General features: G+C 42.5%; 1 protein-coding gene across 5 annotated transcripts in view; it reads left to right on the top strand.

Annotated features, from left to right (window-relative positions):
- Positions 1–12,275, top strand: part of LOC147886101 (SPX domain-containing membrane protein At4g11810-like) — a 134,360-nt gene extending 122,085 nt beyond the window's left edge. For all 5 annotated transcript variants that reach the window (XM_087395525.1, XM_087395522.1, XM_087395524.1 and 2 more), the window contains 6 exons: positions 6,093–6,355; positions 10,193–10,349; positions 10,496–10,921; positions 11,371–11,459; positions 11,573–11,712; positions 11,849–12,275. In XM_087395525.1, the coding sequence (XP_087251651.1) occupies positions 6,093–6,355; positions 10,193–10,349; positions 10,496–10,921; positions 11,371–11,459; positions 11,573–11,712; positions 11,849–12,087 (1,314 nt within the window). In that variant the 3' untranslated portion in view covers positions 12,088–12,275. The remainder of the gene's footprint in view (positions 1–6,092; positions 6,356–10,192; positions 10,350–10,495; positions 10,922–11,370; positions 11,460–11,572; positions 11,713–11,848) is intronic.
- The last annotated feature ends 2,565 nt before the right edge of the window (positions 12,276–14,840 follow it).

Genomic DNA, 14,840 nt, shown 5'->3' with positions numbered 1-14,840 from the left:
GATTATCGTGCACTGAACAAAATGACCATCAAGAATAGATTCCCTATTCCTCGCATTGATGATGTGCTGGATCAGTTAAATGGAGCTTCAGTTTTCAGCAGGATAGACTTAAAGAGTGGCTATCACCAAGTGAGGATACAGCCTTAGGATGTGCACAAGACAGCATTCCGCACTACATTCGGGTTGTATGAATACTTAGTGATGCCTTTTGGGTTGACAAATGCTCCAGCCACATTCAATAGAATGATGGATCGCATCTTCCGGAAGTACAGGCATTTCACGGGTACTTTCTTTGATGATATCTTAGCCTTTTCTAAGATAGAAGAAGAGCACAGGGAACATCTTGCTATAGTGTTTCAAGAGCTGAGAAATCATCAGCTCTACGCAAACAGCAAGAAAAGTGAATTCTTCTTGGAAGAAATCCATTATCTGGGGCATATAATATCCAAGAATGGGATACAAATGGATCCAGCGAAGATCCGTGGCATTCAGGAATGGCCAGAGCTGAAAACTGTGCATGAAGTTTGAAGTTTCCTAGGCCTGTGTTCTTACTACATAAGGTTTATCAGACATTTTGCTGATATCGCAGCTCCATTACATGACCTTACTAAGAAAAATACAGCCTTCACATGGGGAATATCACAGAAGAAAGCATTCAATACACTCAAGGAGAAGTTGACTACAGAGCCTATTCTTGTAGTCCCGGATCTTTATCAATCTTTTGATGTTGATTGCGATGCTTGTGGAGAATGTGTTGGGGCTGCATTGCATCAGAATGGTCATGCAGTGGCCTATGAAAGCAGGAGACTTCGGGATACAGAAAGATATCTAGGAATCTATGAGAAAGAGTTATTGGCTGTAATTCATGCCATCCATACATGGAAGCACTATCTTTTGAGTGCAGACTTTACTGTTAAGACAGATCACCAAAGTCTGAGGTACTTTTTGACTCAGACCAAGCTTTCCGAGAAGCATATGAAATGGGCAAACATGCTGTCAATGTATCATTTTCAGATTGTCCATACCCCAGGAATTCGGAACAGAGTGGCAGATGCCTTGTCCCGAAGACCCCAGGTCAATAATGTGACTATTGCTTATCATCAGGACCTGGAAGGCATGAGGGAGCAATATGCTCGTGATGCAGATTTTGGTGAAATTTTACAGCAAATGCAAGAGGGGCAATCCACCAGTCACTATTCCTTGAAAGATGGGTATCTAATGAAAGATGATTGCCTATGCATCACCCAGGAGATGAGGAAAAAGATTTTGGAGGAATGCCATGCACCTCCCTATGCTGGACATAGAGGAATTACAGCAACAACTCTAGCACTAGAGAGGTATTTCTTTTGGCCAGGGATGCGGAAAGATATACATCAGTTTGTTAGTGAATGCCTTACATGTCAGAAAGTGAAGTATGATAGACGGAAGGCACCTGGCCTACTTATGCCTCTTCCCGTGCCTCAGGCACCATGGAAAAGTATTACAATGGACTTTATTTTTGATTTGCCAAGATCAAAGTCAGGGAATGATGGGATTTGGACTATCATTGATAGATTCAGCAAGCAAGCTCATTTCATTCCGGTTCGCAAAACCATAAAGGCAGATCATATGGCTAAGCTTTTCATGGTACAGATTTTTAAACATCATGGTATGCCTAAGTCCATTGTTAGTGATCGAGATCCCAGAATGACCAGTCTATTCTGGAGAGCTTTATTTGATAACATGGGGACGAGTCTGATTTTTCTTCTTCTTTCCATCCCCAGACAGATGGTCAAAGTGAAGTAGCAAATTCTACAGTTTTGGATATGCTGAAATGCTACGTGGGTGACCAAAGTTCAGACTGGGAAAAGTACCTACCGTTGGTAGAGTTTGCTTACAATAATACAGTACATAGCTCTACAGGGAAAGCCCCTTTTGAGGTCATATATGGGAAGGTGATTTTGCCACCTATATTGAGGACCAAAGATGAAATATTTGCAGCTGATCAGTTTGTGAGAGACCTCCAGACAGCTTACAGCCAAGTCTGGACAGCAATTGAAAGGTCTCAAGAGAAACATAAAAGAGCTACAGATAAGCATAGGAGACAGTTAGATCTCAAGGAAGGGGATTGGGTACTTTTGAAGTTTGTAAAAGCTAGGCTCCGCAAGTTGAAAGGCAAACAGAAAGTGTATGCAAAGTTATCTCCCAGATACTATGGCCCTTTCAGGGTTACAGAAAGAATAAATGAGGTTGCATACAGATTAGCATTGCGAGAGCATTGGAGGATTCACAATGCATTCCATGTGAGTCTTCTAAAGAAATTCCAGGGACCAGAGCCTACAGAACCAGTATCAGAGGATCCACCAGAAGTGGATGAGCTGGAGGAGGTCCTTCAACCAGAGCAAATTGTGTACCATACTGTACGTAAAGGCCCTCAGGGTAAAGAGTTTTACAAGTATCTTGTAAAATTCAAGAATTATACGGCATTAGATGCCAAGTGGATGGACGAAGACATGTTATCCGACCATCCACAGCTTTTGGATGTTTACAAGGAAGCTTTTCAGTTGAGGTCAACTGAATAGAAGCCGAGGGGATGTCACCACAATGTTAATATCCTAAGTCAAAGTACAGTTGACCATTTATTTGATCATAATTAAAGAGCTTTATATGTGTTAATTATGGTCAAAGAGTTCTTTTAATGGTCAAAGGATTGACTACGGTCAAAGATACTTGACTCTAGTCAAGTAGACCTGACTTCGGTCAAGGAGACTTAATTTATTACCAAGAGGGTTAACTGCGGTTAACCAGAGAACTACAGAGTTGACTACGGTTAGAGAGTGTTGACTTCGGTCAACAAGACTTGGCATGCGCCAAGAGGGTTAACCTCGGTTAACCAAGATGTGCCAACTTCGGTTGGAGAGACTTGGCTATAATTAAGGCGCCTCGACCCTTGGTCAAAGCTCCTTAATTATAATCAAGAGTGTTGACTCCGGTCAACCAGAGAATAAATATATATTTTTATATTTTTTTAGGTGTGCACATGTATTCAGTGGGGACGCCCACCGTGACTAGAATTAGTCCATAGTGTGTTATTTGCATGCAAAGCGCTGACAATTAATGGGTGCCATGGTGGTGCGCTTTAATTAATTGTTGCAGGTACTAGGAAGAGTTAATTTTCCTAAGCGCTACGGGAGCCTAACAAGCATCTAGGAGGCGGTTCGTGTGACCAAGTGCTTTGAAGACTCCAGAGTGGCCCTTAGTGGCATGTAATAGAACTAAGTCTAGATTTTAGACAAGTGGCATGCTGCCAATTTGAAATGAGCTTGAGGCTCTTGTAATAAAGGGGATTTTTCACGTTTTGAAAGAGTGTGTATCAGACAGCTGTACGCTGAACTTTTGTAACAGATTCTCTTCAAGTAATAAAATACCCTAGTGTCTCTGTTGAGAGAGAGAGAGAGGGAGAGCAAAAGGGGAAGTGTGCTGGCTGTCTTTTACGAAGGAGGTTCATAGTGAATCAAAGAGAAATTGCTGTCTTTCAAAGAGTGTGAGGGATTTCATCAGGCGCTAGTGTTGTCGAGGGAGAAAATAAGTGATGATCATTGCTATTGATCAGCATGTCTAGACTATTTGGGTCTCTCCATCCTCCTTTGTAACCTCTCAGAGGAAGCTCGTCATGTGACAAGTGTGATGGTCACTCTCATGGAGTGTCTTCCCACATCAAAGAGTACAGAGGAGATATCTACGGTCCTCATGCGAGTGTCCACCCGAGGTCAAGTTTGTCGAGTTGTGCACTACAGCTCTCTACTACGTCTAGTCCCCTGTTGCCGTTGGCTTGGGTCCCCAGAGAAAAAGTCTGTGATCTTCATCTGATTGGACTTTGACAGTCCTTCATGTGCTCTCCTCTATGCTCTATGTATCTGAGTCTTGAGGAGGAAAGTAGACACACGTTGTTGATTAGGGTGTGCCAAAAACTCTCTAATTGGAAAGACAGTGATGTCGTCCCAGATGTCCTAGTACATAGGGCTTTTAACAAACCATCTGCATGTCTGAGCATACAACTCCTCTGATCCCCCTTTGCATCCAATGTCGTGGATGAAGTCAGGGCTAACCATTGCAATTTGCGCCACTTGAATGTTGCGGTACCAAAGTCCCTCACTCTATGGAGGACTGAGGTATGTGACCACTTGGAATACTGCATCGTGCTGTAGAGGGTAGCCCCAAACTCTTCTAGTACGATATGATTGGGACCGATGGCTTGCTGCTGCGGATCATACTAGCAAGAAGCAGAACTTGAAGTCTCTATGCTGGACCAATCTGTTTCCGATAGATCTGTCTACCAAAAGAGACTGCTGTACATCCCAGCTAGGTAGACGAGAATCAAATAGGAGAGACTTGGTACTCCAGTCCTAGAAATGCGAGTGAAAGCATTGACACTCAAGTCTTGCTAATGTAGGAGACCCTCTACTCAAAGGAGCCTGCATGGCTGGTCTCAAAGAGAACCCTTAGATATGTATAGGATGCAACAATCTCGACGGGTGCTCTATCAAAGGTAAATTGCCTCGATGTGTAGCTGCCCGGGATGTGTTGAAGATCATAGCTTTCATTTTACCCAAGTTGACATTCAAATCATGTGTCTCAACCACATCTCCATTTAGTAAAATTAGGATCAATGAACCAGCTAAGGCTGAACGTGCTCTTCTCAATGACCATGATGAAGGACTCGAACTTGTTGATATATAGGCCAAACAAGGTTGGTGACAGAGGACAACCTTGCTTGACCTGATCCTGCCCGTGATCTCCTCTGAACTCCAAGTTGAAGTCCTGATTCTGTCTGATACCCGCTCATATAATGTTTGAACTGTCCAAATGATGTCTCGACTGTATCCTAGATCCAATAGTCATTATAAGAGTTGGGCTCATGGTCCTGTGTCAAAGCTTTGTGAAAATCCACAAAGCAATATCACACTCACTGCTTCCATGCATGGGTCTCCTCAATGACAGCTTCAATTTGGAAATGTGATCCAGTGTACCATGATCTGCTTGAAAATGTGCTTGTCCTATAGCTCTGAGTCCCTTACAATCTGCAAACCAACTGACCTGAATGTCAATTGCTGGTGCATAAAGCGTGGACATAAGATTTTTGATAATGATGGTCTTGTATTTTATGGGGCTCATGATCCGAACAATGGTGTTAAGAGTCTAGGTGTGAGCAAAACCTTTGCAAACCGATTCATTGAATAGCTTCGCCAAGATCGGGGCTAGGTCTTGATCCCATATGCAATGTACTCAATAATAGCCCCTTAGGATCTTGGCTCGGCCATTGTGTAGCTTGAGGGTTCTTCGTAGACTTCATTTTTATGTACATATCACTTTGTCCAAGATTTGGATGGGATCCAGATGTGACATATAGGTGGATCTTCTATGTTCCATTTCTAGAAAGTTCCACTTTTTATTTCTTGGGTGGTCAAAGGACTAAAGGTGAGCAACTACCGAGCTGGCTGTAGCGTTGGTTCTCTAGTTGTAGCTTCTGGAGGAATCTTTAACAGTGTTTCCTGCATCTGCAAGGAAAAGTATACTTCTTCAACAGTGTCTTGGCTGGTTTTTAAACATACTTTAGCAAGACATATTTTTTTGGAGCTTACTCTCCATGTTGAAGTGTGTTTTTGGAGAGCTCAGCATGATCCTGTGTGAGAGCCTATGGCTTTTCAAGCCTTTTGCCAGCATATTTTTCATTGCTAATTGTCTCTGCAGCGTTGTTATGTTGTTCGTAGGTTGGATGTGCTGTTGAGTCTTCAGTGATCAGTCTAGTCGGATAGTCAAGAATCCTCCTCCCGTTTCTATGTCTAATGCTTCTTATCAGACTTTTGAGATGTCCACTCTTTGTGGGAAGAGATTCTAGAGTTCTACCTTTCTTTTCAGGACTATTGCTTTTAATGATTACGACATCAGTGTTGGCTTGCAAGGGTCTACTTGGATCATGGATCATGATTTTACTGACTGGGAAATCCACTAGTGTGAAATGAAGGTTGTTTTACTGCTGATATGTTTTTCATTTTCTCTCCCAAAAAACTAGAATATGGCATTTTCTTATAATTCTATCTATAAATTTGCAGGTGAATTACTACATTGTTGTTCCAACTTCGGATCAGTATGCACAATTATTGAATATGCCTGCTACTATGAGCGGGATCATTATTGGCTCTATGCCTTTGACTGCCACCATTTCTGCATTTGTATTCAGTTGGTGGTCCAACAAATCTTATAGGGCACCTCTAATTGTGAGCACTCTTCTATTGATTGTTGGGAATTTTCTATATGCTTTGGCGCTCCCCTTTGATTCTGTATGGCTATTGCTCCTCGGTCGTTCTTTGGAAGGGTGAGTGGTCTTTTACAGATCTGATGTACTTCACATGAAGCATTCTGACTGTGGTCTATCTCATTGCGCAACGCCTTTTCACTTGCTTTGCTTATTTGGGAATACAATCTTGTTGCAATTCATATTTATTTTTGAAATATGTATGTTTTATACTTGTTCTGTAGCACCATAGCTGAAATTTTTATGAGGAATTCGATTATAGTCTCAGTTCAGCTTCATGCCAGATATACATGACAAGCAGAAGCAGCTACTAGTTTAGAGAGCAGAATACAGAGGCCTTTTGGCTTTGAATAGGTTGGACATGCAATAAGCCCATTATGGGACGGATTTTTAACTCCGTTTTATGATTACTTGTATACGTATAAAGGAAGGGGGACACTTGAACCTCAATCCTTTTTAAAGTAATAATAATTATTATTATTAAATAACCCTACCTCACAAAAGAAACCCACCCATAAATAAAACCTATCGTACTCTTTTTGTATGCATGCCGTACAATATGAAACATTAGGTAGTATACCGTGCAGAAGGCTCACTACTAGAACTATCTGAGAAAGAAAGGAAGAAAGAGAGAGAGTATATTAATGTCTTTGAAAGACCGAAGGGTCTATGAGACTAAAAAAACTAGAACAATAAAAGTTAAGGGATGGGGCTAGTAAATTGGGCATGTAAACCCAATGCTGATGTCTAAGTAGAGAGAAAAAAATCGAGAGATACAAGCTGTTGCTGTGCGGCAGAGTACACAAATGCAAGGGACAAAAGGGAGTGAAATCGTCTATCTGACTAGCTGACCATTCGAATGATGGGACGTGTGTTTGCTGTTTGCGGGACCAACTATGCCAGTCGGCTAAAGATAGAAGAGATGATCTTGGTTGACAGTGGCTTCAATCTGATAAGGATTGGTATCATTGAGTTGAGAAAGGAAATCAATAACACACCATTGAGTTGAGAAAGGAAATCAATAACACGGTGCTACTGGTGTTGATCAACTTTATCAGCCTGCCTGAGCCCCTCTCTCCTCCATAATATGCAACAGTTTGACAAGCTCCAATGGTCTGTCTCCCCAAGTCAATGGTGAAGAGAAGATGTTTGCGGTCCTCATGCAAGGGTCCACCCGAGGGCGAGTTTGCGATTGTCCTCTGGTTGGGCTCTGATGAACCCTTCTAGGCTCTCCTTTGCGCTCGTAGAGTTAGTCTGTATCATTGGGTCTTGAGGAGAAAGGTTGCCACGTCGTCGATCAAAATGGGCCAAGAAATCTCTGAGTGGACTGAATCCACTCTTGAGTAAAGAGTGGTGTCATACATGAATCTCATAGTAAACAGGGCATCTGAATGCACAGTACTCCTATATCTCAGCCTCCTGCATTTTGCATAAAATATAGATCTTTCTCTCACGTGGAATGCCCTCTGCTTGTCCTATCTCAATACATAGTCGTTGAGAGGATACTTAGAATTGTGCAATCGAGATCCTCAATGCATATGGGAGATAGATCCAAGTATAGCTAGGGGGTTGATAATACCCTCCTCTAAGATCTACAAGTATTTGATCTCTCTAGAAGCTGAGTTTTATCGAAAGCTCATGGGGTGCTAGCTAGGTCTTGTATGTTTGAAGCTATAGGAGGTCCTCTCTGATGACTTTGTTCACCTCATGATAGTTAAGCAGAGTGGATTGAGCCTCAAGGCTATATTGAAACGGTGGCAAGTTGTCCATATGGAGTCCCAAGTTGGCAAACCATCTGTGTTCCTAGCATACCAACTCCTCTGATTGGCCACCGTCTCTAATGCTGTAAATGAGGTCAAGGCCATCCATGGTAGCCTGCGTTGTCCGGATGGCATGGTGCCAAATTCCCTAACGAACCCCTGAAAGGCTGTATCAAGCTATAGAGGGCCCAAACTTTGCCAACATGATATGAGGTGGGACTGGTGGCTTGTATAGATCATCTGAGCAAGAAGTAGAACATCAGCTGGATGAACAAGATAGTCGAAAAGAAGAGACTTGGTCTTAGAGTCTTGAAAATGGGACTAAAAGCAGCGATGCTTGAGTTTGGCAAATGTGGCATACCCTCTGCTCAAACGGGCCTATATGGCTAGTCTCATCGTGAAGATAGGGCGTGAGAAGAGGACCCCCAAGTACGTATAAGATGCAACCATCTCAACTAATGTCTCATCGAAGGTGAACTACTCTCGAAGTGCGGCTGCTTGGGACGTGTTGACGATCATGACTTTGGTTTTACCAAGGTCGACCTTCAGATCATGTGTCTCACAAAAAATCTGGAGTGCATCCAAGTGTTGCTGGATACCCTCGTTGATGAGGAGAGTAAAAACCACATCATCTGCATCTAGTAGAATTGGAATCTGAGAGCTAGTTAGACGTGAACCTACTCCGCAATGTCACGATGCAGGACTCAAGCTCATCAATGTATAGGCCAAACAAGGTCAGTGATAAAAGGCAACCTTGTTTTAGATGTGCTAATTATCTCCTTTGTCCACCCAATCGTTGTCTTGACTCTGCCTGATACATGGTCATATAGTGTCCGGACCACCCAAATGAGGCCTGATTATACGTAGTCATATGAAATCCTAGGAGATGTATATCTCGAGGCAGGATGTGATGCACTCACCATTGCATGCTTCCCTTACCCCACAGATCAGCCTAGTAAAGCCTCTTTCCCAACACATTGTTGTCATTACCTTATTACAGGATTTGATCATCTATATTGAGTTGTTGTTCCTTCATGAATTGCATTAGACTTTGGCTGATAACTCCTCTCATATACAGACAGGTTGGATTATGGTTTACAGAATAGTTTGTTTTGCGAGAGAATATTATAGAGTCCAGACTGAGTAATAAGTATTAGGTTGAGCATAAGCCCCACAGCGGCAGCCCAGATTATAATCCCCACAAAGGCAGTTCTTCTTTCCATACTGAGGTTTATGGATGCTCACAGATCATCTGTGTTCTTATGGGTAGACACTCTCGATGGAAGATGGGTAAGCTTCTATCAGAGAGCACACTAGTCTGGAAGGGAAAGGGGCAGGAAGCTTATCGAGAGGTGCAGAGTGGTTGGTTGAGCACTATTGAACTGTATATGGTGGCCACTTGTAAGAGATTCTAGTATCCAGATTCTACTTAGAAGGTTAGTTTTACATTTTTCAGACTTAAATCAGATCGTAATTGCAAGTAGAACGGTGGTTATAACTTATGTGAGAAACAATTAGATTGCAAATGGTTTCCAGTTGCAATCGTCAATTCATTATTGTCTATGTTCAGTGTTTTTCTCTTTGCATGCTTGTGAATTTTGGATGAAATGGGAATGTTCAATCATGATTTTGAGACAGCTTCAAAGTTGTACGATCATAGTACTAATTGCTTGCCAGAGGTTGAATCAAACATTTGAATGGGTTTCAAACATTTTCGAAACAACTAAGCTCTGGGATTGGGGAGGAGAAACAGTCATTTATGCGGTTCAGAATGGTTGGAGACTGTAGTTCAGAAATCCATCCATGATGTCATACTCCACACAATCAAAGTTGTTGGATGCAGTGATGGCAGGTGGTTCATTGATCCTCATCCTTCTCTTGTTGAGGGTAGATCAGGGCGCTTATAAGACGGCATCACGCTCCCATCTTTGAATATGTCACTAAAAGCTTTTCCCTTCTGTTGCTGCTGTCTTTTCAAAATTTCTATGACCATCACTTGGTATCTGTACTGCAAATTTCGACTCTTGCAAAAAGGAAAATAAAAGAACTGAAATTTGTGCTGCAAAATTTCAAGTGAGAGAAATGAGCAATTGAAATTCTAATTACAAAGTCACTCAGGCTGACTGCTTACCTGCAGACTAGGATGTGCAAGGGCAGTCAACAGGAGATACATTATGCATGAAGTGCCCCTATCGAAAGTTAAAAAATTTTCAGCAGCATTTGTCAGTGCCAGTGCTTTAGGAATGACTGTGGGGCCTGCTCTAGCAAGTCTATTGGACTACGCAGATTTCAAGGTATTTAGGTTGCTAGAAGAAGATACTATTGATTAGGTTGAATCTTGCATTGATGTTCTTGGTTCATATGACAGGTTCTTGGTTCTAGCTACAGTAGTTATTTCATGTTAACATAATGTGCAATTTGTTTTGGTGGGAAAACGCAGGTGTGGGGCATTCCAATCAACTACTGCACCGGACCAGGATGGCTTTTGGGATTTGCTTGGAGCATTTACCTTTTTCTTGTTTTAACTCTTTTTAAGGAACCTAAGAAGCCTTCCCTTAAGACCTCCGAGTCCCAGAGATATGAAGGACTTCCTTCTACACCCTTGAGCGGTGACAAAGAGGAGTCTCTGCAGCTTTCTGATCCTTTACTTCTCAATCTTGAGAACGACAGGCAAGAAGAACGCTTGGTGAAGCACAACATGAGTAATCATGCCGCCTTGGGGTCGCTTCAAACTGTTTTGAAAGAAATAACACTGCCTGTACAGATTCTGCTCGTCAATTATTTTACAATAAAGTTTGCATCAGAAATGCTGATATCTGAAGCAACGCTCATCACTGGCTATTATTTTGATTGGAGTGCTAGCAAGGTAGGATGCTACATGATGCATTTTGAAAAACCGGCATTACGTGCACACTTGAATGCATATTTATGCACAATACAGTCGCACACATGAGAACTTCCATGCACAGAGAAGCATTCATGTATATGCATGTACACAGGACACACAAAATGTGCGCTTGTATATGCACATGCCTTGGCACCTACGCAGAGATGCTGGCACACATGCACGTGCCTCCACCCCCTTTTCTTGTTCCTGCTCCCTGCTACATGTCACAATCAATGCATTCATGCCAGAATGTGCAAACATATTCCTGTTCTCTTACAGTATGAGTGCTTCATCTGACCAGATGCTTCACACAATCATCTACTTGCTGATCTTTTCTTGAAAGGGCTGGAGGAAGATTTTTTTGAAATAATTGTTCCGGTGGATCAAGTGATTTCACATCTGATAACATGTTCTGAACTGAAATGTAGGTAGGTATGTTTCTTGGGGTCCTCGGTCTGACAGTATTGCCCAGTAGTGCAGTTGTGGCAAACTATATTAGCAATAGATTTGAAGAAAGGTATCCCCTTTTTGTTATCATTTTACACTTACCTTTTTTGAAAACATTTACTTGCTAGGTGCCTCGTGTGTCCGTATTTGAGAAAATTCATTTTTTGATTTCTTATATTGCAGGGCAATTATTTTCTGGACTTTAATTCTCATAGCAGTTGGAGTCCTTGGAATTCTGTGCTACTGCTCTCTTATAGAGTACACAGAGGCTCAATATATCACTGCATCTTTTATCATTTTCATTTCAACAAATGTTCTTGAAGGTATTATACTTAATAGCTTAGAAAACGTAGCAACGCATCTCTTTTTACACGTGTTTTTGTTGGGGTCCTGAAATTTCAGCATGTCCGTTGCATTTTATGCTGGAGGATTCCTAGAATATAGCAAATTGTTTTGCAGGTGTGGACATGTCATTGCTTGCAAAAGTGATGTCACCACGACTCTCTCAAGGATTGTTTAACTGCGGTTTTCTTTCTACTGAGGCTGGTACAATTGCCCGAGCAATAGCAGATGGCTTAATCACTCTTGTTGGGAAAGTAGGAATGGAACATCTGCTCAATTATACAATGCTTCCCACTCTTGTGCTTGTAGTATTGACCACAATATTTACGTGGCTGGGATACTATTCACTTTACTAGTTTCAATGTTGACAGTAAATATTTTAAATCTCAGGACCTCAACCTACACGAATTTGAACAAAATTGTTCTTCGTCCAGGTGAACACGTCGAATATTTACGATCAATAAATGATGGATCCCTTTTCCCTAGGGAACCTCATTTTATGTGGTCTGAGTTGTAAGAATTCAGCATCAGAGTGTGTGGCAAGTGTTCTCTACTGAGTGTAAAGTACAAAGTCTATCAAGTAACTTTGGTTCAATCAGCACTTGTCATCTCAGGGTTAAACTTTGTCAGTGGTTTGAAAAACGATTTTATAGTGTCTACATTAACAACTCCCTTAATCTCATTGACCAATATCCCTTATTTTTGTGGGAAAGGTTTGCAACAGGGTGGGTTTGAGGTGCACAACGTAGCCCGAAACCCGATTGAGACATGCCTGTTACAAACTGGCAGTGCAATGCGGCTCTATCCTGAACTGCAGTCTGCATGTGCCTCCTTTCGCCTGTGTTGTACAATCTTACACCACACCTCTTACCTCTTTCAGTCATTCTTTGTGCTGTTGCCTTCTCATGTCCTCTCTCTTGCACAACCTGCTCCTGTTGCATCAGCCTCCCATCCATCAGACCATCTCTCTCTCTCTCTCTCTTGATTTTGTGCTATCTTGTATGCAAAGTTCTTGATGTCCCATGGGCCCATTTTGGCCTTTAGTGGACAAAAATACACTTTTTTCTTTCTTTCTTTCTCTCTCTCTCTCTCTCGTATAAGCCATCCTTCCCCACCAAGTTTTGTAAAACCCGCGTGGGTCTTGGTGGTTAAGGCTCTGGTTTCTGTCGTTGGGTGTGTTGTGTTCGATCCCCCGGGATCGCGTCGGATGAGTCAGACTGGCTCCTTGGGATTGTTCCTACGACGTAAAAAAACTCTTCTTCTTCTTCTTCTCTCTCTTTGCAGCTCACCACCCTGCCCTGCTCCCTCCCTCCTGTTTCAGCTCACCCCTCCCGCCCTGCTCCCATCACAGCTCACCCTGCCCTCCTCTTCCCTCCTGTTGTAGCTCACCCGAGGCCTTACCTCTCCCACCCTGCTCTCTCACTCCTGTTGCAGCTCTCTCCCACCTTGCTATCCCCCCCCATAGCAGCTGGGATCCCACGAGGTAGTCAACTACATTGGAGCTGCCTGCAGAAACCATTTGACCTGCCAGACGAGGGCATTCTCCAGACCATTGTAGATAATCAAATCAGTAATCTTGCCAATATCCATGAAAGTGTGCCCGTATCAGGTGACCCAAGTCTTGTCTGCCTGCAAAGACTCCAGAAAAACCTAACTCATCTAGATCAATGTCAGGCAATATGATCGAGTAATGCTGAAAGTCAATTATCGATACCTCTGGTCTACAGTCCTAACATTGAAGTCTGCGGTCCTAATATTAAAGTCTCCAAAAAAAGAGAACTTCCCTGCGGCTCGAGGAATGAATGATGTTCGGGCATAGGACTATAGATGGGGATGTCTCACCCCTCTCCCAAAGCTCCTTGGCAAAATGTGAGGTCTCTAGGGGAAAGTAGCAAACTGTGATGATCCAGATCCATATAAATATGGGTCTTTGAGTTGCTCCTCCACAGAGATCATCCTAGTGAGAAATACTCGTTATAAAATTGAGACGCCGCCTGATGCCCGTAATTCGGCTGTCTCTCTAGTCTCGTCATGATTAGGACAGAGATTGGTGGTAGTGAACACTTTGGGCTTTGATGAGTCTCTGTGTAGAAGAAAATGTATTGTCTTGTGTATAACTTCGAGAAGGTAATGCATTGGCTCTAACCACAAGGTTCCATTGCAGCTCCAAATGTTGTAGGTCAGAGTCTCGGTCCTTAAAGTCTGAATTGGCAATGCTCTATGGGGTTAAATATGCTCGGCGGCAAAGGTTCGTTACCTCCTTTCGGAGATCAATGGCCCATTATATTGGGGCTATGGTTGGAGAGTCCTCTCCATTGTCCCACCCCCTTTTTGTTGCTATAGTATTCCCATGGAAGAGCAGATGGATGTTGGTGCCATCGACCCCCTTAAGGGTTGGGGCTTCCATGGGCTAGGATTCTGGTTGTGTATGGAGTACTGTCTTTTTATCATGGATGTAGGAATGTTCTTCCATTGGATGTATAAATTGTTTTTTTCCACGACGATTAATCATAACATAATTCATCTTGCATGTTCATATAAGTAGGAATTGCATATACACCACTCCCCATACTCAAGGGTAGTACTAGGATGGGGACTGGGTACCCTTGGGTCAGTCCACTAGTAGCATGGCTCCACATGATGCTAGTGGGCACCGAGATCCCCTACCCATAATGGAAACCATTGAGGCAACTCAATTTTTGCTTCAAATAAAAAGTAAAGGACTTATTAAAGTGAAAGTTATGGGGGGACAAAGGGCGGGGGGGGGGGGGGGGGGGGGATCTCTCAAATTTCCTTTAGAGGGGGGGACTAGCTCCATAAGTATTTTGGTCCTCTTTACTTGTGTCACTTGCATTGTGTCAATCTTTTTCCTTTCTCTTAATAAATGCCATGTTAGTTAATGTAAGTTCTTTATATACTCCAACCAAGCAGTTAGTTTCTCGCTAATCTAGTAAATGAAAAATGACTATAGTAACTTTCTTGCCATTGTTACTTGCCATTGTAACCAAGAAGTTAATTTACACTAGCATTATCATAACAAGTAAGACCCAATACATTTCCCAAATTCCTCCATAGTGTATGCTAACATGGCCTAGATTCCTTTTTCTCC

Source organism: Dipteris shenzhenensis, chromosome 24 (assembly GCF_047967505.1).
Source record: "Dipteris shenzhenensis isolate YYH24624 ecotype China chromosome 24, Dip_SZ_1.0, whole genome shotgun sequence".
In the NCBI taxonomy this organism is placed as follows: Eukaryota; Viridiplantae; Streptophyta; class Polypodiopsida; order Gleicheniales; family Dipteridaceae; genus Dipteris; species Dipteris shenzhenensis.
This window is presented reverse-complemented; position numbering and strand designations above follow the sequence as displayed.